This window comes from Topomyia yanbarensis, chromosome 1 (assembly GCF_030247195.1).
Source record: "Topomyia yanbarensis strain Yona2022 chromosome 1, ASM3024719v1, whole genome shotgun sequence".
Taxonomy (NCBI): domain Eukaryota; kingdom Metazoa; phylum Arthropoda; class Insecta; order Diptera; family Culicidae; genus Topomyia; species Topomyia yanbarensis.
Window position 1 is genome coordinate 82597610 of NC_080670.1, and position 25775 is coordinate 82623384.

Consider the following 25775-nt stretch of genomic DNA (forward strand, 5'->3'; position numbering starts at 1 on the left):
GGACGGTAAGTTCTGTTTTAAAGTGTTTGAAATTAGAAAACAAAAAGTTCTGCTGGGAATGTGATTGTTTCCAATGCAATTACACTCAGATTTTTCACGCAGGGGATACAGGCCGTGTAAATGAAAACCGCGTAAATCAAAAAAAAAAAAAAACGCGTTAATGAAAACCGCGTAAATTTCAAAATCCGCGTAAAAAAACCTGAGTGTACTCTCCTATATAAAATACTACGCTGCTGAACAGTGCAATAACTACAGAAGCACGTTGTCAGATGCCTTACTGATAAAAAAACATATAACCGAAATATGAAACATGAAAATCAATAGGCTCTTTACCCTACGCAGCTACAAAGCGCCGTAAACATGAATTAACAAGTTACAACGCACACGCATGCACAAATATAAATATATTTTTTTCAAACGCAACACTCTTAAGCAGCACACACGGTATTGAATTAAATCCAAGCCTAGGATAGGATCCGCCAGCTGGCTTCTTCTTATATTTTACTAATCCCTGTTGAAAACGACATACCCCACTCGACCAATGTTGCCAAAATATTTGTTTAGTTTTGGTCGTATATTTGTTCTGATTAAAATATTCTATATTATGTACCAATTTCATGCTTCTGGAAAAATCAAAGATTTAGTCTTTATATCCGCATTTAAACGATCATTTTTTTCCATCGGAATACAGAAAAACAAAATAATATATATTCGTTGTTGGACATTACGAAAAATATCTTCATGCCTCTTCATTTTTGTAAGTTGCTTTCTGAGTCAAGCAACCTCTGTCACAAGAATAATCTTCTTTGTTCGGATTTATTTTAAATATTCTAAAACTACTTTTCTGCAAGGTTTAATTTTTGTTTTGGAGCAATGTATAGATTTGTCCCAGTACTACATGTGATCGTTTCGGAGAAAACAGCAGTAGAAAATACACGCTCCTATTTACACCGATGATCGATTCAGTTGAAAACTGTAAAATTCAACTGTATCGATACTACCAAAGGAAGAACAAGAAGCGACTTCCGGGATAACTTTCTCCCTGTTTGCTCAGTACTTCCAATTTACTCGGTACTGGAACAAAGACAATTTTTACATGAAGTTCAAAATATTGTCATACTTACGCTACACAGCCTGTTGATTTCGAAAAGCGGCATTTTTGCATTATTCTCGGGAACTTCAGTTCTGGATAATATGTTTGATTTCGTCTGCCAAATAATGCCTGCACTTCATAAAGCGGTATCTCGAGAAAACAAAAAAATCAACACAGTTAACAATCGTCGTTTTATGTTTGATATCACAATATGACAACACTTCCAAGCAGCTCTTTAGTACTTTTAGTTTCTAAACCGAAGGTTTGCCTATGTCACTTTCATCCAATCACGAGCTGGTTCAGAATTGGTTCAAAAACAGGGGACAGAGCTGGCGGATCCTATCCTAGATCCAAAGCACCCCGCCCACCCACTTTGCAAATCATTCTACCGCACAGTGGCGGGTCTTCAAACAAAAGTCGGACAAAACCTCAAATGTTACCTAATTTGGCTGAAAATCACAATTTAAGCTAATTTTGAGGTGCTGAGTTCATTTTTGATGTCAAAAGTCGAAAAATATTAAATGCATTTTTCCATACAGTGTCATTGAACCTTTCTTATAACTATCATCCCATTTTCATGATAGATTTTCCGTTACTGTTCACCAATGACAGCAAAATCATAAAAAATGAAGAACACTAATTTAAACCCATTGTATAACATGTTGGTTTACTGTAGATTGTTTAACTATTTTACACAAAACACCATGCACCTCCATATCAGCAACAAAGCTTTAAAATCTCCTTAAACCTTTTTGCGCACCTAGGCGCAGAACGAGACCATGATATTCGAAAAGTAGAGGTTATTTCCCATAGAATGTATTCTATGTGACCGTTCCGAAATGATTCCGAAATTTGTACAGAATACATTAGTGAAAAAAGTATTTGTGATCTGACCACCTCAAACATATTTGAACTAAAAAGTCATAGTTCCAAGCAAATTTACCAAACTTATTTTATCCACTAATCAAGTTCTTTCGTTCCTCTACACAATGAAACTAGTTGTGCTAAAATCGGACCAAAATCAAAAGGGCAACAAGCATTTGAAGTGAACAGAGCAATGGTGGTTTCGGAAATGAAAATCATTAAAAAGTCTGGACTTTGCTACGTTTACACTCATGTTAACCCATTATAACCCAGCTATGTTAAAACTTTTGGTAATTTATAAAATACTTCGTGGGCCCTCATATTATGCCGAATTAAGTATGGGAAAAATAAAATATCCACTTTGGAACGCTTTGTTGCGCAAAAAACTAACGTATGAAATTTCATACGCTGGGCTGATAGGGTATCAAAAAATCATTACATAGAAAATTCGGCTAAAATCTTTATATTCAGCATAAAATCGAATAATATCTTCAACCTTGCGAGATCATTCATTTAGCAGCTTTTTTGAATGATTTTAATACTTCTCTCCTCTCTCGTGCCGTTTCGTCACATGATTGGTTCGTTGCATCAAACCATCTTTCACTCAAACTTTGTAATTATTTGATGAAAAAGAACATTTTCCAACGAGAATTTACATAAAAAATATTCTGGGTGGAACCAGGTATGATTTGCTACGTATTAAGCATTTGTTAGCCTTGAATGCACTGATTCAACGTTAAAATCAGCGAGAAAGTTGTGAATTCCCTCCTGGTCCTAAAGAGGATATTATTTTGCCTTAGGAAAAAAGATATCGGTTCAGCCTAGCGTATGAAATTTCATACGTTGAACTACCAGCAGAATTTTCGCAATTGTTTTACCAATTTCTGCCATTTTTTCGCACTGAGCCACATCTTTCACACCTCTCATGGTCATTCGTTTACAATCCGAAACAAGAATTAGTGATTTAGAAGAGAAAATTATTAATATGTATTGTTTACATTTTGGTTTGAATTTAGTCCAACTTTGACATTCGAAAACACAACGAAATTTTATAAAAAAAGATTATTGAGCATACACATTTTAAACTATAGGGTATTAATTAACGTTCACAAAAAACCAGAAGTTTGGAAACGAGTTTATTGTATAACAAGTATGATTCTGAAATGGGTTGTTTTTGCGTATGAAATTTCATACGCTAGGACATAATGGGTTAAAAATTGTGTTCTTATCCAATGATCATAAAATTTTGAATATACGTCATTCAATATATGAGAAATTCAGGAAAAATATAATATATCGATATTTCAGAAATAAATTTTTGAGGTTTTGGCCAGCCTCCAGCCACTGTGCACCGTGCTGGTACCCGAAAAATCCGCACACGGCCACCGCTGCCGAAAATGCATAGCGTCTACCGCTTATTGTAGTGCCCAGACGCTGCAGCCATGATCTTACCCGTTCGACATAAGAACAAAAACTGATTCAAACGGGTACGCGTCACCTCTATTTATAAACTAACCGTATATGGTTTAGTCACTTAGGTGCGAGTGTGTGCAAATGCCAACGTTACCGAAAATCGATAGCGCTTATTGCATCGCCCGGAGACGATGTTGCTCATATGGGATAAGAGCAACAACTGATTTAAACGGACATGCGTTGCTTCTATTTATGACTTTTCGTGTTTCATTGAGCAACTAAGCTGCCCTCTCTTGACGGCTGTGTCTGAGAAATCTGCCTCACGAATGGTAATTTTCCCGTTTTTCGTGAACTTTTTAATTTTACCAATTTCCAAAAGTCTACTTTTATTGGGGAGATATTAAATTATTACCAATATTTAAGTTAGGTGTTTCTGAATCGGTTGGTGTATGAATGATTAAAATCCAGCTAGTAATATCGGAGTTATAAACGTGCAAACCTTACATAGTTTCGTTACATGGGAGATAGTTTAGATTTTAGAATGACACCTAGCCCCAGATATATATATATATATATATATATATATATATATATATATATATATATATATATATATATATATATATATATATATATATATATATATATATATATATATATATATATATATATATATATATATATATATATATATATATATATATATATATATATATATATATATAATATATATATATATATATATATATATATATATATATATATATATATATATATATATATATATATATATATATATATATATATATATATATAGTGGAGTAAGACATTTTTAATGTCAAAAGAATCGAAGCCCTTTTTGACGTCTGAAAATTAACCTGATGTGGCCCGTGGAGAATAGAAAAAATATTCATTCAAGAATCCATGTGATTCAGTCAGTTTAATATCGTACCATAATATTCATTTCACTAAGTATCAAGTAAATGTTTTCAAGTGTTGGTAAAGTATATAAAATAATAGTTACCATCGTTTGCATTGTGCCAGGGCCTACTTTGATGCGTTTGATTCGTTGCTGGACGTTCGCTACGTGCAATAATCGAAGATGAATGGAAACCTGTATTGAATTAACAGGCAGTTTGTTCATTTGACGTTTTTCACTTGCGTCACTGAATATTGAAAATTAATGCGGCTAAATATGATCAGTTTTAATTCAATGAATTTGAATATTTGTGACTCTACGTAGGAGATACAGTTTTCGACTGATTTATAATTAGGACTTAAAGTCAACTGCCGAAATTCATTTAAGATGAATTACCGACAAACCCGAATAGAAATGTACAAAATCCATGATTTTTGCATCAATAGCACAGTAATCTTTTAATGGGTTACAGTACGCTTGGCCAAAAACGGCTTCCCTGGAATTTCTCGTTAAGGTGAAATTTGACAGCTTTTATGCCTAATTGTCGAGGGTTTATCCAACGATGTTTATTAGTAACTCATTATGACGCAGGTGTACTCCAAAGTAAGCCAAATGAAGTGACATCCATCATGAAATCCAGTTATTGTGAATTTACTCGAAAGCTGGATTTTAGCGGCTACTTCTGCAGGGTTTCAAAGCAGGCGTTTAAATACAGGCGATATGCGAATGGTGTATGCGATTTCGCACTGTATGGGGTATTGAATCATTCAAATTCGCATATATATATATATATATATATATATATATATATATATATATATATATATATATATATATATATATATATATATATATATATATATATATATATATATATATATATATATATATATATATATATATATATATATATATATATATATATATATATATATATATATATATATATATATATATATATATATATATATATATCTCGCAAAAGTAGTACTTTCAATCAGAGGTGGAAAAATACCGGTTGAGTACCGGTATGGCAAACCAAATTTTTACACGTGTTTGTGTTTCCTTTACATTGTGTGCGGTCTTACCGCTGGTTGTGTTTCAACGAGACATGAAAACCAAACCGAGTTTCGTTTACACAGCACCGCGGTTTGGTTTTGATTTTCGTTTACCGGTGCACGAGTATGGGAAGAAAACACGAGAATGACGAAACCAAACTTCGGTTCTGTTGCGGTTGTGTATTCGGGTTGATGCTTATCGGCTAAGCTAGTGCTGCTAGTATTTTTATTACGAATTCTAAACAAATTTCTTTTGGGTATAATCTAAGGTATCATTTCGTTAATTGAAAAAATGTCTTCAAACATCTTTCTGTTCAAATAAATTATGTTCGTTGTCATAAATGGCGTTCCTTAACTCAATATTGCGACATTTTCATAATGATTTATCATCAGGAAGTTGGCAAAATGGGTATTTTTGGTATGGGAAGCTGCCCAAAAATCGAAAGTAAAAGGAAACTTAATAGCCTCCGCTGTTTTTATACCTATAATAGCAAATCGAAATTTATGATGACGGTATATTCAGATATTCTGTCATCTAAAATCATGCGACATGGAAATTTTTAATATAAGAAATATGTTAAAAGATCGCAAATTGATGCCTGCCGTCATTTAAAATACGATATGGCGAGCTATATTCAATACTACTGGCATTCAATAACATTTTAATGGTAAAAAATCATGAAACAAGGGTATTTTTGATATAAAAAAGTTGTCCAGAGATTTAAAATTGTTATTCGCCGCCAATTTACATGCCAATATGGTGATATTTTCACGACGATTTAGCATTTAAAAGCATGCATATTTAAATAGGAATATAATTCCAAGAAAACGAAACTTGAATTGCGTCGTAAATTAGAAATTCAAAATGGCGGAATTATATTAAAAATTATGGCCTATTCATGATGATTTAACAACTAGCATGGTTACAGTATGGACCAATATCCACATAAATGATTGAAGGACGTTTTATATGTTTTGTTGTAATGAGACGGACAATTTCGTGATTGGTTACAATGTGATTTTTTTTTTCATTGGAATGTTTGCGCATTTTTTGTTTTAATTTGATTGTTCTGCAGTAGATTTGTGTACACACATTGACTGGTATCGCCGGAAATATTTATTCCTTGAAGAAACTTAGTTTCCAACGGCGGCTTATTAAATGAAAGTATTCTTGCTATTCGTTAGTTGGTTGCTGTTCTCAATAAATTAAGTTTTTTTAGTAATTGAAGATGGCTTGTGGCACTAAAAACTGGATTCTAACCGCACTGCGCACTTACCATTCTTCCATATAATTCTTCTCATAGACTGGTTAGTTCGACTGGTCTGCCTATGAAAGTACCATCTCTATCACTTGAAATACACTTTTTTGACAGCTCGCAGTTTTGAGATCACTCGCACTTTAAAAGTGCGGAGTCCAGGTTGGTGGGAAGTGCGCAATAATTGAGTGGTAGTTTTCTCTTAACTCGAATGTTCGCGACCAAACCTTCTAGAGGACCTCCATAATGTGTCAAAACGATGTACAGTAACAGCAACAATGACCGAAATATGTTTTACCAGTACTCAATAAATAAGGACCTAATCGTTTAACAGTGAGTTTCCCCCACTTGCGTCTAAGTTGCTTACCATATGTGAATAACACACACATACACGCAATTGCCTCAGTGCAACGATATATGTATCAATTCGATGCGCCATACAGTAATAATAAGGATATATGTATACGTAATGTGACTATGTGATCGAGATTATTAGAGAATCGCCTAACGAGCACAACCAGACATGGATTAGATTTCATTGATACGACTATTGGCGATATAAATACAACAGGACTCTTTGAATGAATGTGAAGTTATTGATTTCATTAATTTAATGGATTTTATTGTTTTGTTATTTCATTGACTTTTCTGATTTCATTGTTTTCATTAATTTCAATTCAAACATATCGATATTAACGTCAATTTATATGCTCTAGACAATTTAACCGAATCAAATATATCTACATTTCTCGGTTTCACGCAATTATTCGCCAAGACAAGGTAGCGGTTTTTAGTTTGGTGTACGCCATCTTGGTTTTCAGCATTGAAACAAACATCAATTGTTGAAGTATTAACATCGACTCTCATACGTCTCCCAACCTTTGAACGGAACGGATCGTTATATTTCACAGTGGTGTTCGGTGTGTAAATTTCAGTGAGTGAAGGTCATTCTTTGTTCGTTCGTTAGCTGCCGTTCTGCTGGTGCCGGCAGTAAATCCAGTACATTGTTTTCGCTGGTGCGGAACAATCGACGTTGTTTGCAGATAAGTTTTGCTTCATTTTTTTCCTCGTTTGCTTTCTTTCCTTTTCCCTACTTTTACTCTACCTTGTAATCAAATAATAAGACACATTCCCGTTTATATAACGCTCTGCCCTCGTTCTTAAATGGCCGAGGGCGAAATACCATCTGATGTAATCATGGAAGTCCCTGATCCCCCTAATACTCGCATTGCTCCCCGTATAAAGCAGTACCCAGAAGGTTCCTCTGGGCCATGGGTGGTATATTTTCGGACCGGAGAGAAACCGGTTAATATATTAAAACTTTCTCGAGATCTGACTGCTAATTACCCGGCCGTAACTCAGATAACACGTGTTCGGGCAAACAAGATACGTGTTCTAGTGAATGATTTCGGCCAGGCAAACGCGATTGCTTGCTGTGAGCGCTTTACGCGGGAATTTAAAGCGTACGTGCCTTGTGTGGCCTGTGAAACCGATGGGGTAGTGTCCGAACCGGGCCTGAAATGCGAAGAACTGTTGGAGCACGGGGTTGGCTGCTTTAAGGACCCCTCACTTGAACAGATTAAGATCTTGGAATGCAAACAATTGTATACCGCAAACACCGAGGGAGGTAAGACTACCTACTCTCTATCAGGCTCGCTTCGGGTGACATTCGCCGGGTCCTCTCTTCCCAACTACATCCTCCTTGACAGGGTTCGCCTACCAGTTTTTTTTTTTTTTTTTTTTTTTTTTTTTTTTCACCGATGATCCACTTAATTTTGCCGAATTTTTGTTGGCTGGGGGTTTGCAGAGACTCTCGGCTGATGGTAGTTCGGTGAAGTTTTTGTTGAGTCTCGATTATCAAATTTCGATGTGTACAGATGAACCTGCCCAGAGGCCGTGTGGTATCCGGCCTAGAATTGAGCCACTGGAGTCCTGTTGCCATGTCGTAGGAGGCGACTGAAAGTAGGAGACCCTAAGTCAAGGTGTAGTTCCGTGCCGAGGACTTAATGATTGGAGGGTCTAAAATATGCCAGTCGCGCACGGAGCATTTTGGGTTTTGCCCTTGCTGTGTTATGCGAATCTCTGACACAGTGGACCATTATTTTCTTCGCAAATCGTGGGAATCAAATGATCATGTCCCATTTAAACCTGATATGGCTCGCTAAATGCGTTAACATCCCAACTCGCTTGGTGTCCTCTAGTTGTTGTGCAATTTGTGTTGGAGATGAAATGTACAGTTCTCTAATCAACAATGGTTAGAATAGCACAAGTCAATCTCCAACATAAACGTACAGCAACTATGAATTTATCTCGACTCATGCAGGAAGGTAAAGCTTCCATAGCATTGGTTCAAGAACCGTATTTCCATAAAGGAAACTTCTATTTTGGAAAGTTACTTAACACTGCCTTCATTGCTTACAACAAGACAGGCATGACTAACCCACGTGAAATGCCTCGTGCTTGCATTCTTGCAAATAAGGCTATTGACGCGTGTCTCATATCGGAGCTCACAACTCGCGATATCTGTGTTGTCACAGTTACATTGACTGTCGGAAACGTAGACAAAAAATATATATATTGTTCAGCATACCTACCGCATAACGAATCATCTCCTTCTGATGATTTCAAAAGCGTTGTATCATATTGTAGCAAAAATGGGCTTCCGCTCATTATCGGCAGTGATGCGAATGCTCATCACATCATTTGGGGCAGCTCAGACATCAATCTGAGAGGCTCTGAACTGATGGAGTACATAAGTAGTACAAATCTCCATATTCTGAATGTGGGAAACCGACCAACTTTTGCGAGGTCTGGGAGGGAGGAGGTGTTAGACATAACACTTTGCTCTGATAGAATTTTGCATGAACTGGGAAATTGGCAGGTTCCAAGTGAAACTGAACCGTCTCTATCCGATCATAAATATATATTTTTCGAGCATTTTGATGTCACCTTTAATGTGGTGACATATCGTAATCCTAAGTCTACAAACTGGGACCTCTTTTTGGAAAACTTAGCGACTAAATTTCATGGATATTTTCCAACAATTAGTCAACTAGACGACTTAGATGACGTCGTGGATACGACAAACTCATTCATATTAGCATCCTACGAAGAAGCATGTCCACTTCGTACTGTTAAATCGACTAGGGGAACCCCTTGGTGGAGGGCTGAGCTTGATAGAATGAAGAAAGTTATGAGAAGAGCTTGGAACCGGCGTCAGCGTGATGACTCCAGGGCTTTCAGGTCAGCTCGTAGTGCATATAAGAAATGTCTTAGATCTGCAGAACGGGCTGGCTGGCAAAGCCTATGCACTAATGTCTCTAGTCTGAACGAGGCTAGCAGATTAAATAAAATTCTCTCCAAATCGAATGATTTTCAGATGAACTCCTTGAAAACCAGAGATGGTGTTTATGTGACAGACGAAAAAGATGTTCTTAATTGTCTCTTCGACACACACTTTCCAGGTTGTATCGATCCGGAGTTGATCAATGTTCACAGATCTCATTCTGGTGATTCGGACTCGTGGGCGCTAGCACGCACATTGGTTTCCACTGAATCGGTCAAGTGGGCAGTTGACAGCTTTGCTCCATACAAATCACCCGGAAAAGATGGAATACTTCCCGTGCTACTGCAAAAGGGATTTGATATTCTTAAACATGTCTTGAAAAAGATTTTGCTTTCCAGTCTTGCTACCGGGTATATCCCGAAAGCATGGCGAGAAATAACTGTTAGATTTATTCCCAAAGGGGGGCACTCAAGCTATGAAGAAGCCAAGAGTTTTAGGCCTATCAGCTTAAGTTCTTTTCTTCTGAAAGCTTTGGAACGGATAATCGATCATCACATCAGGAACGTTAGTTTAGTTGAATATCCTCTGCACAAAATGCAACATGCATATCAGTGTGGGAAATCCACGATCACTCTGCTTCACGATGTTGTTTACAACATTGAGAAAGCCTTCTCGCTCAAGCAATCTAGCTTGGGTGTATTCCTAGATATTGAGGGTGCTTTTGACAATGTGTCCTTCCAGTCTATTCTGGAAGCGACGCGCGGTCATGGGATACCTGCATGTATCTCAGGTTGGATAAACGCAATGCTTAGTAACCGCATACTTTGCTCGTCACTGCGACAGGCTGAGATACGGAAGTTGAGTATTTGCGGTTGTCCTCAGGGCGGCGTTCTGTCACCTTTGTTATGGAACTTAGTAGCTGACGGCTTGTTGAAGAAACTCAATGAGCTTGGATTTCCAACCTACGGGTTTGCTGACGATTACCAAATACTAATTACTGGATTTTGCATCGGAACAATCTTTGACTTGATGCAACAGGCATTAAGAGCTGTCGAACAGTGGTGTCGACAAGTTAAACTATCAGTTAACCCAAGCAAAACTTCAATGGTTCTTTTCACGAAGAAGCGAATAACAACCGGGGTTCGTCCCTTGCAGTTCTTTGATTCTGAGCTGCTGTGTGCAGATCAAGTCAAATACGTTGGAGTCATATTGGATTCCAAACTGAATTGGTCTGCTCACATTGAGTTCAGAGTCAAGAAAGCGTGCATGGCCTTCGGGCAGTGCAGACGAACTTTTGGAAAGACCTGGGGTCTCAAACCTAAATACATCTATTGGATTTACACGACAATTGTACGTCCAATACTGTCATACGGATGCCTTGTGTGGTGGCAGAGGGGAGAGGTGGTGACAGTCCAGTCAAAGCTAAACCATCTGCAAAGAATGGCTCTCATGGCGTTGACTGGTGCTTTCACCACGACTCCGACTGCTGCTCTTGAGGCACTTCTAAATATCAAACCATTACACATACACTTAAAACAAGAAGCACTATCATGTGCATACAGACTGCAGGTTACTGGGCTTTGGAACAGTAATCATGTTGATCTTGCTACCAGTCATACACGATTGTGGTCACAAATGGTTACATGGGGTGAAGATATTCTTGCTCCCAGCGATATTACACTCACTTGTAGTTTTCCTTACAGAACATTCCATGTTAAGATTCCCTCTCGAGAGGAGTGGTTGTCTGGCTTTATGGAAAGACAACAACAAACGCAAGTGGTTTGTTACACTGACGGTTCTCTGATGGAGGGACGTGCTGGTGCTGGTGTCTACTGTCGTGAAATGAGACTGGAACAATCTCACTCACTAGGTAGATACTGTACTGTATTCCAAGCAGAAATCTTTGCGATTATGTGCGGGGTGCAATCGGCCGTTCAACTGAGTTTGTCTGGCAGAGTTATAAACTTCTGCTCCGATAGTCAGGCTGCAATCAAGGCCCTTAGCTCAGACAAATCTCGGTCCAAGCTAGTGATCGCGTGCCGAACCCAAATCGAAGAACTAAGCATTGTCAACACTATCTACCTTGTCTGGGTGCCCGGACATTGCGGTATTACTGGAAATGAATGGGCTGACGAATTGGCCAGGGCAGGTTCAGCGATTGACTTCGTTGGTCCTGAGCCCGCGCTGCCAGTTTCGACAAGTTGGATAAGGGAAAAAATACGGTCCTGGGCTTCGTCCGAGCACCGCAATTATTGGAGAAATCTACAAACGTGTCGCCAAACAAAGGCGTTTCTAGAACAACCATGCCCAGTGGTTTCGAAAAATCTCTTACATTTTTCGAAGCTCCACTGCGGCATGCTGACCAGGGCTTTAACCGGCCACTGCAAACTCAATTATCACATGGCAACTATTCAGCGCGCTGAGTCTTTTTCATGTGATCTTTGTGAATCCGACTACGGAACTTCATATCATCTGATATGCAACTGCCCAGCGCTAGCGCAATTGCGATTACGAGTCTTCAGCCGTCCTTATATAGACGAAACCATGTTTGGTCGACTGAAACTCAGAGACATACTAAAGTTTCTTATCCAATGTGGTAAAGAGCTTTAGGCTTATTCGCAGGCAAGTTGAACTACTTGTGAGTTTAATTTACCTGTTGTTTATTTTTTGTTTTGTGCTGTTTTTCCCACCCTTCCAAGTCTACTTCCCCACACCTCCTTGTCCTTTCCTTCCGCTCAGGAAATGATGACAACACACGACAAGGCACAAATCCCCGACTATGTACGGGGAACGTGCCATTTGAGCCAATATATTCTGATTCCTGATTCCTGAAACACCGAGGGAGGTAAGACTACCTACTCTCTATCAGGCTCGCTTCGGGTGACATTCGCCGGGTCCTCTCTTCCCAACTACATCCTCCTTGACAGGGTTCGCCTACCAGTTCGCCTGTTTGTACCGCGGGTCATGAGCTGCAGCAATTGCAAGCAGTTGGGCCACACAGCCACATATTGTGGAAATAAGACACGATGCGGCAAATGCGAAGGAGAGCATGAGGATGACTCTTGCGACAAAGAAACTGAAAAGTGTATTTGCTGCGGGGGCCCTTCACATGCTCTTAAATCATGCCCTGCGTACAAGCAGCGCGGGGATAAAATTAAGCGCTCCCTTAAGGAACGCTCAAGGCGTTCTTATGCAGAAATGGTAAAGAATGCTTCGCCATCTGTCCTGTCCGAAAATCCCTATGCTGGTTTGGCTAACGTTGAGCAAGAATCTGACGACCCACGAGAGGGAACACAGGTCCTCGCAATTCAGACTCGAATCGGAAACGACCCCACTGACTTCAACCCTGCTAGCTGGAATATACACCCTGTACTTCCTCGTAAAGGGCTCGTAGCCAGCAATATCGTTTGCCTGAGTTGAACTGTTAACCACCACCCGAAGCTTATCAGGGCGAATTTTCGATATTTCTGTCACGGCCGAATACCGATCCGTCAGAACTCGAGAAATCTGCAACAGATTCAAACACTTTTTTTCTTTGGTCCGAAAGAAGATCACAAATGGCCCGGTGGCCGAGCTCGGATATACATTGAGCCGGGGAGCCGATTTTATTTCGACGTCCATCCCACCTTGAGATGAACCGCCGTCAGGGGAAGTCATTTTTGCACGGGCCTATTGCCCAGTGCACGTTATTAAGACAACCAAGAAGGGGAAACGAAAACTAATACTTAGCTTGTGTAGGTAACGGTATCCAGACGGCTTACTAGAAGAACACTGCTTCACTTCACTGACCGGCTAACGGTATTCAGAAACAGAAACACAAAAGAAGAGAAAAAATACTGAAACCTCAACTAGGCGTAGAGTGTGCAAATAACCTTGAACGCGGATTAACACTATTTGTCGCTATAGAGTGTACGGACCGACGACAAAAGACTTCTATCTCGACTGAGTGCTCGATAACGAATGAGAGAGGAATAGTTGATGTCATCAAATGAGCATCCGGTTCGCCTGTCGTGTCATATTTTTCGGGAAATCCTTCATCCCGACACCAATTCATTGTTCCGTTGTGTGTTTCTTGCAGATCCGCAATTTGTTGAACAAATCTGTGAACTGGAACGGATCCTCCGCGCTTTAAAATTTTTCCTTTGGCCGAAGCGAAATAAAGATCATCTTGGCCAAAATGAAACTATAATGAAAGTTTTTTTTTTAATTTGTTGCGTCCTTTCACTGATTTGTTATGTACTTACACTGCATACGCGGCAGCTATCTGTGATGTTGTACACACTAAAAAATAATGAAATTTAAACGACATGTAAATCAATACGAATGTAAACATACAACGATTGAATCAAAAATTTGATTGAAAATTACGTTAAAATCAATTGGAGCATCAAACAGCATACAATTTTACACTTTCATTCGTGTAATATTACATGTCATTCATTTTACAGCAGTATTCGAGTAAAAATACATTGAAGTGCATTGGTTTCCCGTTTAAAGAAACTGTAATTTTCAATCCACGTGTAAAATTATAGTAAAATTCATTGAAGAAAGCACGACAAGTCGTGTGTATTTGTGGTGGAACTTAATTTTACATTTATATTCATGCTCCAAATATGTGCATGAAAATAAACTTAAAATTACAAACTATTTCTTTCTGTGTAATTTTCTGGTAAATCACAGAACCGGACCATTCCGCACGAAGGTCGTAGTTTATCGGGAAGCGAAAAAAACCAATATTTTTAAAACCGGCGGTGGTTTTATTGGTACAAAACTTCACACAGCACTTCATTATGAAAAAATATCCACGTTGCAAGTTTGCGGTAACTGTACTATACGAGTCAACTGAAGTTAACGCTGTGGCAGTGGTGCTAGTTCGCAGAGAAAAATGTTGCCAAACCATTTTATTTAGTTGGGATAAGATGGCGAGTCTTTATTCAGTAATTCAGCGTCTTTAGTTTTATCATGTTGATGTGTTTTGTTAGTTAAAAATATGCTCTATCTGTTGATAAATATTTTTGCAGTAAACCAGATCAAAAAATAACATGCATTACTACCAATTCAGGAGCATATAAGCTAAAAGTATCTTTCAAGTTTAGCTATCAGTATGTTACTGATTTTGATCGAATTTAAGACAAGTGCGAAGGATCAATAAACACTGGCTAGTGAATGAATCGTATATGGTGATTATTTAGTGAATAAAAACTACGCTTGTTGAATTTGCCTGGTAGACAAAAAGGAAAGAGAAATTCTAGACCTTTTATTCAAAACGTCATATCTAGAATGAGTGACTCTCTTTGTTTACTTTCTCTTCTGTTAATAATTCGGTCGCTTTAACATTTATCCCTCAACTCTTTGCATAATATGCTAGTCAAAACCACCGTCTTTCGATCTGTACGGCAAAATAAGTGAAAAATGCTATAGTGACGCCGTACAAATCGAAAGAGAAAGTAAACAAAGAGAGTCACTCATTGCAGATGTCTTTTTGAAAAAACGCTCAAGAATTATCATTGTGTTGTCACTTGACTCGGCTGTCTGCGTCCCGTCAATTTTTTTCCTCACTCTCCCTCGTCACTGTTGTTGGTACTCACTATACTCAGTTTCGGTTGCTCAAGTTCTCTCAACTGAAAAAGACGATCATTTTGATTTGTGACCGAAGCTTTGCGTACATTTTGAAGAAAAAGTGATAGTCATGATTTTGTGCAACTCTGATCGAAATATCGCACGTTTACTCTCTTCACGGATATGGTCGGACAAAGTATTCATTTTGTCGAGTAGTCGTTGACAACTGTGATGCCAAGGAAACGTGCGCATATTTTATGTGTTTGGATATATACAATCATACGTGGATTAATCTATATGAAATGGAAAAAACAGCATTATATTTTACGAATAGTTCAAACATTTTACATCGTTTGTCATCATATTAAAAGTATGTACAGTTTTTCCGCACATATATAAAAGCTAAAAAGAACTACTTAGACGGTGCGAAACCATGCATATGATATACATTCATTTAAAAATTTAATTATCGCGTATTTAAACAAGTGCTTTGAAACCTACTTTTGTTGAGTCGATAAGGTTCAACTTCGAGTTAAATTACAATATATTTCTTTCGTTTTGTTTAAATGACTTAAAGTTAGCGAATATTTTAGTCACGCTTCGATTTTCGTTTTACCATTTCGATCAATGCATACCGTTTTAAACAACAGCCAGTACGGTGCCAGGGGCTATGTATAAATGACGTAGCATTTTAGGGGGTAGAGCGGTGTAGCAAATTTGTGACGATGTGTGACGAGGGGGAATATTGTGACAAAAAGCTACGAGGGGGAGGGAGGGGTAGAAATTCGCCGAAAAAAGCAACGTCATTTGTGTACGACCCCAATGGGTAGGGTTACGATATTGGTCGAGATAACTAGGGCTTAATATTTTTGATACGCACAAATTTTAATCTTTTATGCGGAACGAGTACCAAAATAAATCAAAATGAGCAAAAGAGTCTGCCGGTGTAAATACACCGAGTTTCAAGGTGTTCCACGAAGCTCAAAACAATCGGCTTTCCAAATTTGAGAAGCGTCCATTTGTTTTTTTTTGTCAGTTTAAAAACTCTAGTGTCGCAAAAAGCAACGCGGTACTAGATTCATCGCAACGGCATGCTGACTAGCACTGACACTGAGTGCCGTAACTCTCTAGCTGTTGTGTGCAAAGCAGTACACAGCGCACTGCATAATTTAAATATATCTGTCGGCTGCTGCTATCGTCTCCGCTCCGACGTTCGGCCAGAGAATGGGCTCGCCAGAGCAATGCTGAAGGTTATATATCCGAGGATGACGTCATCGGCAAAATCAATACAGCCAATCAGAGCCATGGAAGGGAGACTGGTGCTCGGCCGCTGGATACCTAGAAATGCCGTCGTCCCCACCCCCAGCGGTAGCAGTGATCGAATGCAGCACTCATCGCAGCGCATGCCTGATTGCTACTGCTGTTCTTTACGGCCCGACGTTCGAAGGGAGAATGAACTCGCTCGAGGAATGTTATTCTTCAAATAGTCGAGGATGACGTCATTCATAGAAGCGTAATGTGTTGGGTGCTTAAATCTGTCGTACGAAACGCTATAGGCACGATGTTACTTGTCTGGCAAAATAGCAACAAGTGATTCAAACAGGCACGCGACACATTTGTTTATAACTTTTCGTGTTCGTTCGAGTGGCGGCTCTGCCGGGGATAGATTGACTGATGTATGGTAGTTTTCACGTTTTCCGAGATCTATTTATTTGTGCTTGTTTTTCCATAGTGTGCTATTGAAATACAAAAACACTATAGCTATAAAACATAATTTCAGTTTATTCCGAATTTTTTGGTGATAACCAGACGGAAATCAATTTATGAATAACAAAGTTATTAGTGTTCAAAATAGTGACGCGAAAACGTGACATCGTTTGATTTTAGATTTTAGAATGACACCCTGCCCCAGATGGTACAGTAAGGGCGCATCAATTTTGCTTTCGCATGTTTTGTTTATTTTTTTGACGTTTGACGAACCTACATAGCATCGGTGTGTCTAGAAATGCTCAAAATAATCGTACTAATAATACCCTGTCATTATTGTATGATTTCAAATTTGATATCCGGGAAAGGTCATGGGGTACCGAGCTTACCCAATGTGTCGGGCTTACCACCAGTTCTCCTATTCTTTATGTTCAGCCAAATTTTAATAGTTTACCTTTCTGCTAATGCTTTTAGAGCACTTCTTGCACTTGACTCTCCAGAGGTCCATCTGAAAGGAAGATTACTATCAAAGAATATTAGTTACTCGTAATATTGTTATTTGCATTGCTCCATCAGGGGAGAATGATTGTGCATTGCTAATAATTTACACGATGCAATAAAACATTACTTTCACATGCTGCTTTACGATGAAAATCGAACCAAACTGTTTTCCTGTGAATCTCATATTGAAATCCTATGAAACGCATTTCATGCGGTATTTCAAATTAATAATTTGTTCATTTATTTATTTATTTATTTATTTATTTATTTATTTATTTATTTATTTATTTATTTATTTATTTATTTATTTATTTATTTATTTATTTATTTACTTATTTATTTTTTATTTATTCATTTATTTATTTATTTATCATCGGACATTATAGCACAGACTAACAGACATAACACTTAAAAACAAAGCTTCGCCCGCTTTAATGGTCATTTTAAATATATTTGTAGTTGGGACTGTGGCCACATTTGAAATTATGGCGCCACTTTCATATGAACAAGCATACGGGGGATAGACCACTAGTGAAAAATTGCTCCCAAACCTGAGGGGTAACCTACCAGTAAATGAGTGTTTGGGACCGTGAAGAAAAGTTGGAGCTAGTGTTCTGGGAAAATTGTCGGATCGATGTTTTTTGAGGGAATTCCCTCATAGTGTTATGTCTGTTAGTCTGTGATTATAGTCTAAATGATATGGGTGGGAAAAAGTCCGTCCTCCTACCAGGCGCCACTCACAAATGGGTTTAAAAACCACTATCTTTTAGTAAGGTTTGTTCCCGACGGTAAGAAAAAACACCATATTTTTATGAAAGACTTAGCAGCTAAAATGCTGTAATTTATTCAATCCGTTAGTTTTAGGTAAAGGTAAGTATATATATATATATATATATATATATATATATATATATATATATATATATATATATATATATATATATATATATATATATATATATATATATATATATATATATATATATATATATATATATATATATATATATATATATATATATATATATATATATATATATATATATATATTTATTTATTGTCGTCAAACAAGAGTAGACCGTTTTGTTACAACGATAAAATATAGTATACACTTAAAACATAAAATACTAATAACTAAACTAAACACTATCTGGTTTACATAGCACTACTTTAGGATGTTCTTTATAAGCGAATAGAATTGAAATATTTTTTTAATTTGCTTTTTGTCATTGTTAAGTCAATAGCTTCGCAGTGCTTGTTGTAAGTTGCCATCATCTGATTTAATGGTCCAAACTTGGCATAATTTGTACGATAATTGTTTGTTATAAATGTATTTCGGATTCGTAACTGCCGGGAAGGTATATAAAAATTAAGTTTAGATAGAAGTTCGACTGAATCAATACGACACGAAATTATATCGTTTAGAAATGAAACCATTGCATATTCTCGGCGCTCTTTTAGTGTTTGGATGTTAATGAGCATACAGCGAGCTTTATAAGATGGGAGAGGAAATCGTGTCCAACCTATTTTGCGAAGTGCAAACAATAAAAATTGCCTTTGTACTGATTCTATTCTTTCTTCATGTGTGATTGAGAAAGGTGACCAAACTATGCTACAATATTCCAGTATTGACCTTACATACGAGATGTATAATGTTTTAATTGTATATGGATCATTAAAATTGTAACTAAAACGCTTTATAAATCCAAGCATGTTATTTGCTCTATTGATGATTGTGTTGTAATGGTCAATGAATGTTAATTTTGAATCTAGAATGACTCCCAAATCTTTAACTCTTTCGCACTTTTGTACCACTTGATTTCCTAGAGTGATTGAAATGTCAGGTGTATTTCGTTTCCTACTAAAAGTTATTGCATTACATTTTTTTACGTTTAGTTGCAGAAGGCTTTTGTTACACCAGAGGTAAAACATATGTATTTCTTCCTGTAATATCTTTATGTCTTGTTCGTTCCTAATTTCTAAAAAGAGCTTCATGTCGTCGGCATAGATAAGAACTTTTATGTTTTTGAGAATGTATGATATGTCGTTTACGAATAAAATGAACAAAAGAGGGCCTAGATGGGAGCCTTGAGGAACTCCTGATGTGACTTGAATGGGATTCGATTTCTTCCCTTTAAATCTAACTATTTGTTGACGGTTAGTTAAATATGATTCGAGCCATTTGAGAAGACCTGATTCAATTCCTAATTTTTTCAGTTTGAATAATAGCAAGGGTATGTCGATACGATCAAATGCCTTGCTAAAGTCCGTGTAAAGAGCTTCAGTGTAGTTTCCATTCTCCATTGCAATCAATGAGTAGTTAACGAATTCTAGTAAATTTGTATTAGTTGAACGTCCTTTGAAGAACCCATGCTGCATGTTAGTAATTCTGTTTTTGATTTGATTGAATAGTTTTTCGTTAACGATTGCTTCAAAGAGTTTGGGCATACATGACATAATGGCAATTCCACGGTAGTTACATATGTCAGATTTTTTGCCACTTTTAAAAATGGGTATCAGGTACGAGCTTTTCCATAAATTGGGGAAAATGCCAGATTCAAGCGACATGTTAAAAAGCCAAAACAGAGGAGCTGTGAGTTCCAACGCTAAGTTCTTCATAAATACGGGTGGGATCCCGTCAGGTCCAGAACCTTTGGAGGCATCTAGTTTGTTTAGAGCCTCCATAATATCTTGCACACTGACATGATTGACGCCAATGTCTGTGGTGAATTCTGGGAAGAAACCGAAATATTCGCGATCACGATCTTCTTCAGAAAATGTGGTATAGATGTCTTGAAAGAAGGTTGCGAAAAGATTGCAGATTTGTTCCGCGTTGACACCGACATTTTCTTTAAGTTTCATTTTTGAAGGGAAGTTTTCCGATTTTAAATTATTTTTAACATGATTAAAGAAATTTTTTGGGCAAGATTTTATTTGAAGTTCGGTTTTTGAGTTATACTCTTCAAATGCCATTTTAATGGATAGGTTTAGTTGATCGCAAATGTCCAAATAGTTAAATAAGTTCCTTTCATTTCTGATTTTTTTATACTTTTTGTGGGCCTTTTGTTTACGATTTTTTAAATTTTTAATTTGCTCGTTATACCAAACTGGATATTTTGTGTTGCCTTGTCGCCTAATTTTTTTCAGTGGTAGTTGTTCAACTATTATATCAAACAATTTTGTGTAAAAGACGTCTACTGAATTTTCGATACTTGTTTCATTTCTAAACAACGTTTGCCAATCTATACTGCTTAGTCTTTGTTTTATGTTGTCAAAATTTGCCAATTGAAATTGAAAGGCCTCTTCGTACTCGCAGTCATCGGGTCTTTTGTTATCATGTACAAATACAGAAAACTCTATTGCTGTATGAAACGCTTCATTTTTCCATAGTGGAGTTAATGATTCGGTGACACAGAAGTCTTCAAGAATGTTTGTGAATAATAAATCTAAATAACAGTTTTGCTGATTTCTAACATGATTAATTTGGTTAAGTCCTAAACTTGCAGTTTTGTCAAATATGGCCTGCAGAGTTTCGTTATCCCCAACGACTGGAAGTAGAATGCTTTCATTTTCAGTGTCTGGAAAGAAGTCAATGCTTCGTTGATTGAAGTCACCATAAATATGAACTTTTACCTCTGGGGGGAGCTTGGTTATAATGTCTTCGGCAATAAGAAAAAACTTTTCAAATGTATCTTTGCGGGCATTATTTGGGGGGAAGTACACAGAGACAAATATATGTGTTTCACCTGCCAGATGGGTTTTAACCCACACATGCTCAAATTCTTTAAATTTCCTTGTAGTAATGATTTCTGCATTAAATTTTGATGTAATTGCTATTAAAACTCCCCCTCCTGACTTCTTTTCAGACATATGAATGTCTCGGTCAGCTCTAAACACATTGTAGCTGTTCCCGAAAACTTCTTCACTTCTAACACTTTCGTCCCAACTAGTGTCTGTAGCCAAAATAATTGTATAGGAGCTACTTAAAATATTCTTGTGAATTTCATTCATTTTCGATGCACTTTTCATTCTATTAAAATTTTGACAGTAAATTAAAATTTCTACTGACGACTCTACTTGAGAAATCGAGATTACCTCTTTTTGTTGTCGTTCAAATGGCGTCGAATCTTGGCAAACTGCGGTGTCCTCGTCATTTCCTTCTTCTAGGGAATGCGTCAATGTCGTCGAAAACACGAATGTTGAGAATGGCACGCCTTACACAAAACTGTTGACAAGCGCTCCGATGTTGGGTGCATTTGCATCGTCGACCGTGGTAAATCATCCACTGGATAGGGATTCAATGTCGGTCCTCTTTGAAACTGAATTGTTGGCCTATAGTTCGTGGGGGGTCCTGAGAAATGATCTTTTGCAGCCGCAAGAAGCACTCTATCCGGTGGCAGGAAACTATTGTTGTAGTGACTACTCGTATGGTTTTTGTTATAGTGGGTGTTGCCGGCCCTAAATGTGATTCTGCGATTGGTATTACTCGTATGGTTACTATTAACTGGCTGTCGTGAGTGGCGCGCTGCTTGCTCTTGATCAGGTCGAGGAAAATTTGTGGTGCTTTTGTTTTTTTCATTAACGTTATTATTATTATTTCGCCTCGATCTTTTTTTACGTCTTCTAGCCTTTTCGGCCTGTTTTTGCTGGTTCAGGTTTCTTAATTTGCGTGCATCGTAATCGCTCCAGTCTGCTTTCCATACTTTCCTTGTACCCAAAAAGCGCCAACCTGAGCTATCGATATTTTTGTCGTTATTGAATTCGGCTTCCAAACTGGGGCATGAATCAAGCGATGATGTAGCGTTTTGACTTGCCGTTATGTTTGATGAAAGCGCCTTAAGTTCGTCGAGGATATCAATAGTTAGCGCAGAATTTGTGAAGTTTTGACTGGTGGATATGTTCGCTGACAGAGACTTAAGCTCGTCAAGAATATCAATCCCCAGCGTCGGGTTTGACGTCATAGTAATACTAGCCGCTGTGTCCAGAGACAGTTGATTAAGCTGGTTTATTTCATCATTCATGGTGCGCAGTTCAGCTGATAGCTCTGACGTTACCGTTTTCAGCGTGCTATAGACATTATTTTTCGTTGTCGTCATTGCTGTATCGAATAGCGAGGTAATGTGATTTTTAATGGCAACAACACTTCCAGTCAAACTGCTGTTTTTGTTTATTGCTATCAATTCCTGTTTTATTGTTGTAAGCAAAATTTCTAGGCCATCGATCGCTTCGTGAACTATGTTAGGCTTCTCCAGTTGAAACGCGAGCCGGTGCATTACTTCCGTATTGGCTTGCAGTTGTGATTCCAGAAGTTGTTGTTGTTCAATAAGCCCTTTGAACTCAATCTTGGCCTGCATCAATTCTTGACATGATTCACAGCACGGTAATAGATACGAGTTGATGTCCACCCTCTTGTCCTTCTTCCGCAGTGATCCCCTCGGAACAGTCACTCCAATGCAAGCGGCGTGGAATTTTCTTGGGCAACCTATACACGTCCACATAACTGTATCGGCGGAAGTGTCGAAAGTGCAAATTTCGCAACTCATTATGATTGATGTACACACACGAAAAGCTGAATTAATAAAAAACTAAATGAAATATCGCGCACGGCACCTGGATCGAACGATAAAAGCGTGCGAACTTGACGACGACTTGTTGTGAACTCTCTCTCTCTCTCTCTCTCTCTCTCTCTCTCTCTCTCTCTCTCTCTCTATATATATATATATATATATATATATATATATATATATATATATATATATATATATATATATATATATATATATATATATATATATATATATATATATATATATATATATATATATATATATATATATATATATATATATATATATATATATATATATATATATATATATATATATAGGAGTAAAAGGTGGCGTATTAGTGGTTCGCCACGATGCCCATTTGAGGAAATACCAAACTCTCATAAATGAACAGAGCGACAAAAATACTCGATGTGTCGTCAAGCGGGGCCATTCACTAATACAGACAGCCAATCAGGAGTTAGCTAGGCGAATTAATCCCTTCGAAATTCGAAGCTGCGCATCACGCCTGACGATCGGGCGTGAAAGTGATCGCGTGTTCTGCAGCCACTGTTTGTAGCCGAAGGAGGGCTATACATTGGAGCCAGCACTCGAAGGGAAAACGCCCGAGCAAGTCCCTAGGGCTATATAAGCCCCTGTTCCACATGGCTTAACTCTCTTATTTTCTGAGTCCGTGAAAGCCACACAGTAATACAAATACGACAGTTTTATAAAGATATATAATTATCTTAGCTATTTGTTTCCGGAAGCCGTTACAATTCCCGGAACTTTATAAATCGGCACAGTTATCCGCCGTAAGTTTGAAGCGACAATATTTGCACATAGTTTGAGTGCATAAAGTGACTCTCGGTGCTGGAAAATCTGGACCTCCCGTCAGCCAAAATTATGGCCAGATTCTTCCCAAGAAAAGTGGCAGTGGCTCAGAAGTGCCGAACGGTCGTCCGTCAACATACGACCACGCTAATCCGAGTGAAGCTAACGGAAGGCCGGAGGAAGTTCCCGGCGGAAGATCTGAACAAGCAAGCCACTCGGTAAGACAGCGACGAAAACCGGTGGCCATCGGCCGGCGGAACACGCGGACAGCATCAGCAGCAGCAACACGTGGAAGCAGCCATCATCGACGAATCAACGCAGTGACCAGTGAGTTAATAAAAGTTTTCTCATTCCTCGTTTCAATAGAAACTAGTTTCTTTTAAATTAAATTGGTTGTTTGACTTTTCTGTTTGCCACATTTCTTGCGCGCGCCTTTGAAATTGTTTTCAGGTTGAGACCAAATCCTGGTTAGAGTATTCAGGTGAGTTTTCCCTCACGAGGTAGCCGACCCTGTGAAGCTATAGAAGGTCTTGTTACTGGGCTAGCCGGCCATTAGTTATAAAGCACAGACACAAGCATATCCGGAAGAACTATCTCTGTTCGTTGATGGACGTAGCGTTTTCAAAGGCAGTTCACTTCGTATGCTGTCTCCATTAGTGGACGAAAAGAGAGTTTTACGAGTGGGTGGTAAAATTGAAAACGCGCCAGACGTTTCCTACGATGCAAGGCACTTAGTCGTGTTGCCAAGAAACCATAGAATTGCTTACCTCGTCGTGCTTAGTTTTCATCAGCGATTCCTTCATGCCAATAGTGAAACAGTATGCAACGAGTTAAGGCAGAAGTTCTACATTGCGAGGATACGAATGGTAGTACGGAGTGTATGCAGGAGCTGTCAGTACTGTAAGATTAAAGGGGCAACACTGGTGCCGCCCTTGACGGGACCACTTCCGAGGCTCCGATTGACGCCATTCATTCTGCCATTTACTTACGTCAGCGTGGATTATATGGGCCCCTGAAGTGAAAGTTGGTCGCAGTATCGTAAAACAATGGATATGCTTGTTCACCTGCCTTACCGTACGAGCAGTTCACGTTCATCAACGCTCGAACTCAATGGCATTTTAACGTTCCCGCAGCGTCGTGGGAGCGAATGGGGAGGAGTCCATCCAAAAAGCAATACAAGCCATCTTCGATAATCTACATCATCCGAGTGACGAGGTCTTGGAGACAATAATGTTGGAAGCGGAAGGGATCGTCAATTGCCGTCCATTAACCTATATTCCATTGGAAGCTACAGATCAAGAGGCACTAACTCCGAGTCATTTTTACTGTACGGTTCCAATGGAATAAAACAGCCAGTATCAGATCAGCCAGATGGACAATGTGTTCTCCGAGTTAGTTGGAATGTTGCCAAAGAAATTTTAGATCAGTTCTGGCGAAGGTGGGTTCGAGAATACCTCCCAATGCTAACCAGGCGGACGAAATGGTTCGATGCTGTCAAGCCCCTGGAACCGGGCGACCTACTTATCATAATCGACAAACATGATAGAAACCGCTGGGAACGAGAACGCATCCTGGAGACATTTCCTGACAAATTCGGGCAGGTCAGACGTGCCATAATGCAGACAGCCAGAGGGGTGTTCGCTAGGCCGGCAGTAAAGCTTATGGTTTTGCCTTTCTCATATAAAGAAAGGCTATGCAATCACTGTAAAAATCGACTTTTTAACCGAGGGCCGAGTGTC

At 38.3% G+C, this 25775-nt stretch overlaps 1 protein-coding gene across 7 annotated transcripts in view; it reads right to left on the reverse strand.

Moving 5' to 3' along the window:
* The window catches only part of LOC131678021 (cyclin-dependent kinase-like 1), a 546062-nt gene that overhangs the window by 219572 nt on the left and 300715 nt on the right, over positions 1 to 25775 (reverse strand). For 2 of the 7 annotated variants that reach the window (XM_058958158.1, XM_058958160.1), the window contains exon 2: positions 17610 to 17663. The exons of 2 other annotated variants lie outside the window; for them this stretch is intronic. In XM_058958158.1, coding sequence (XP_058814141.1) covers positions 17610 to 17663 — 54 coding nt within the window. Of the gene's footprint in view, positions 1 to 17562; positions 17679 to 25775 lie in introns of those variants that run through there. 3 more of the 7 variants (XM_058958156.1, XM_058958157.1, XM_058958164.1) reach the window with 2 other exon arrangements.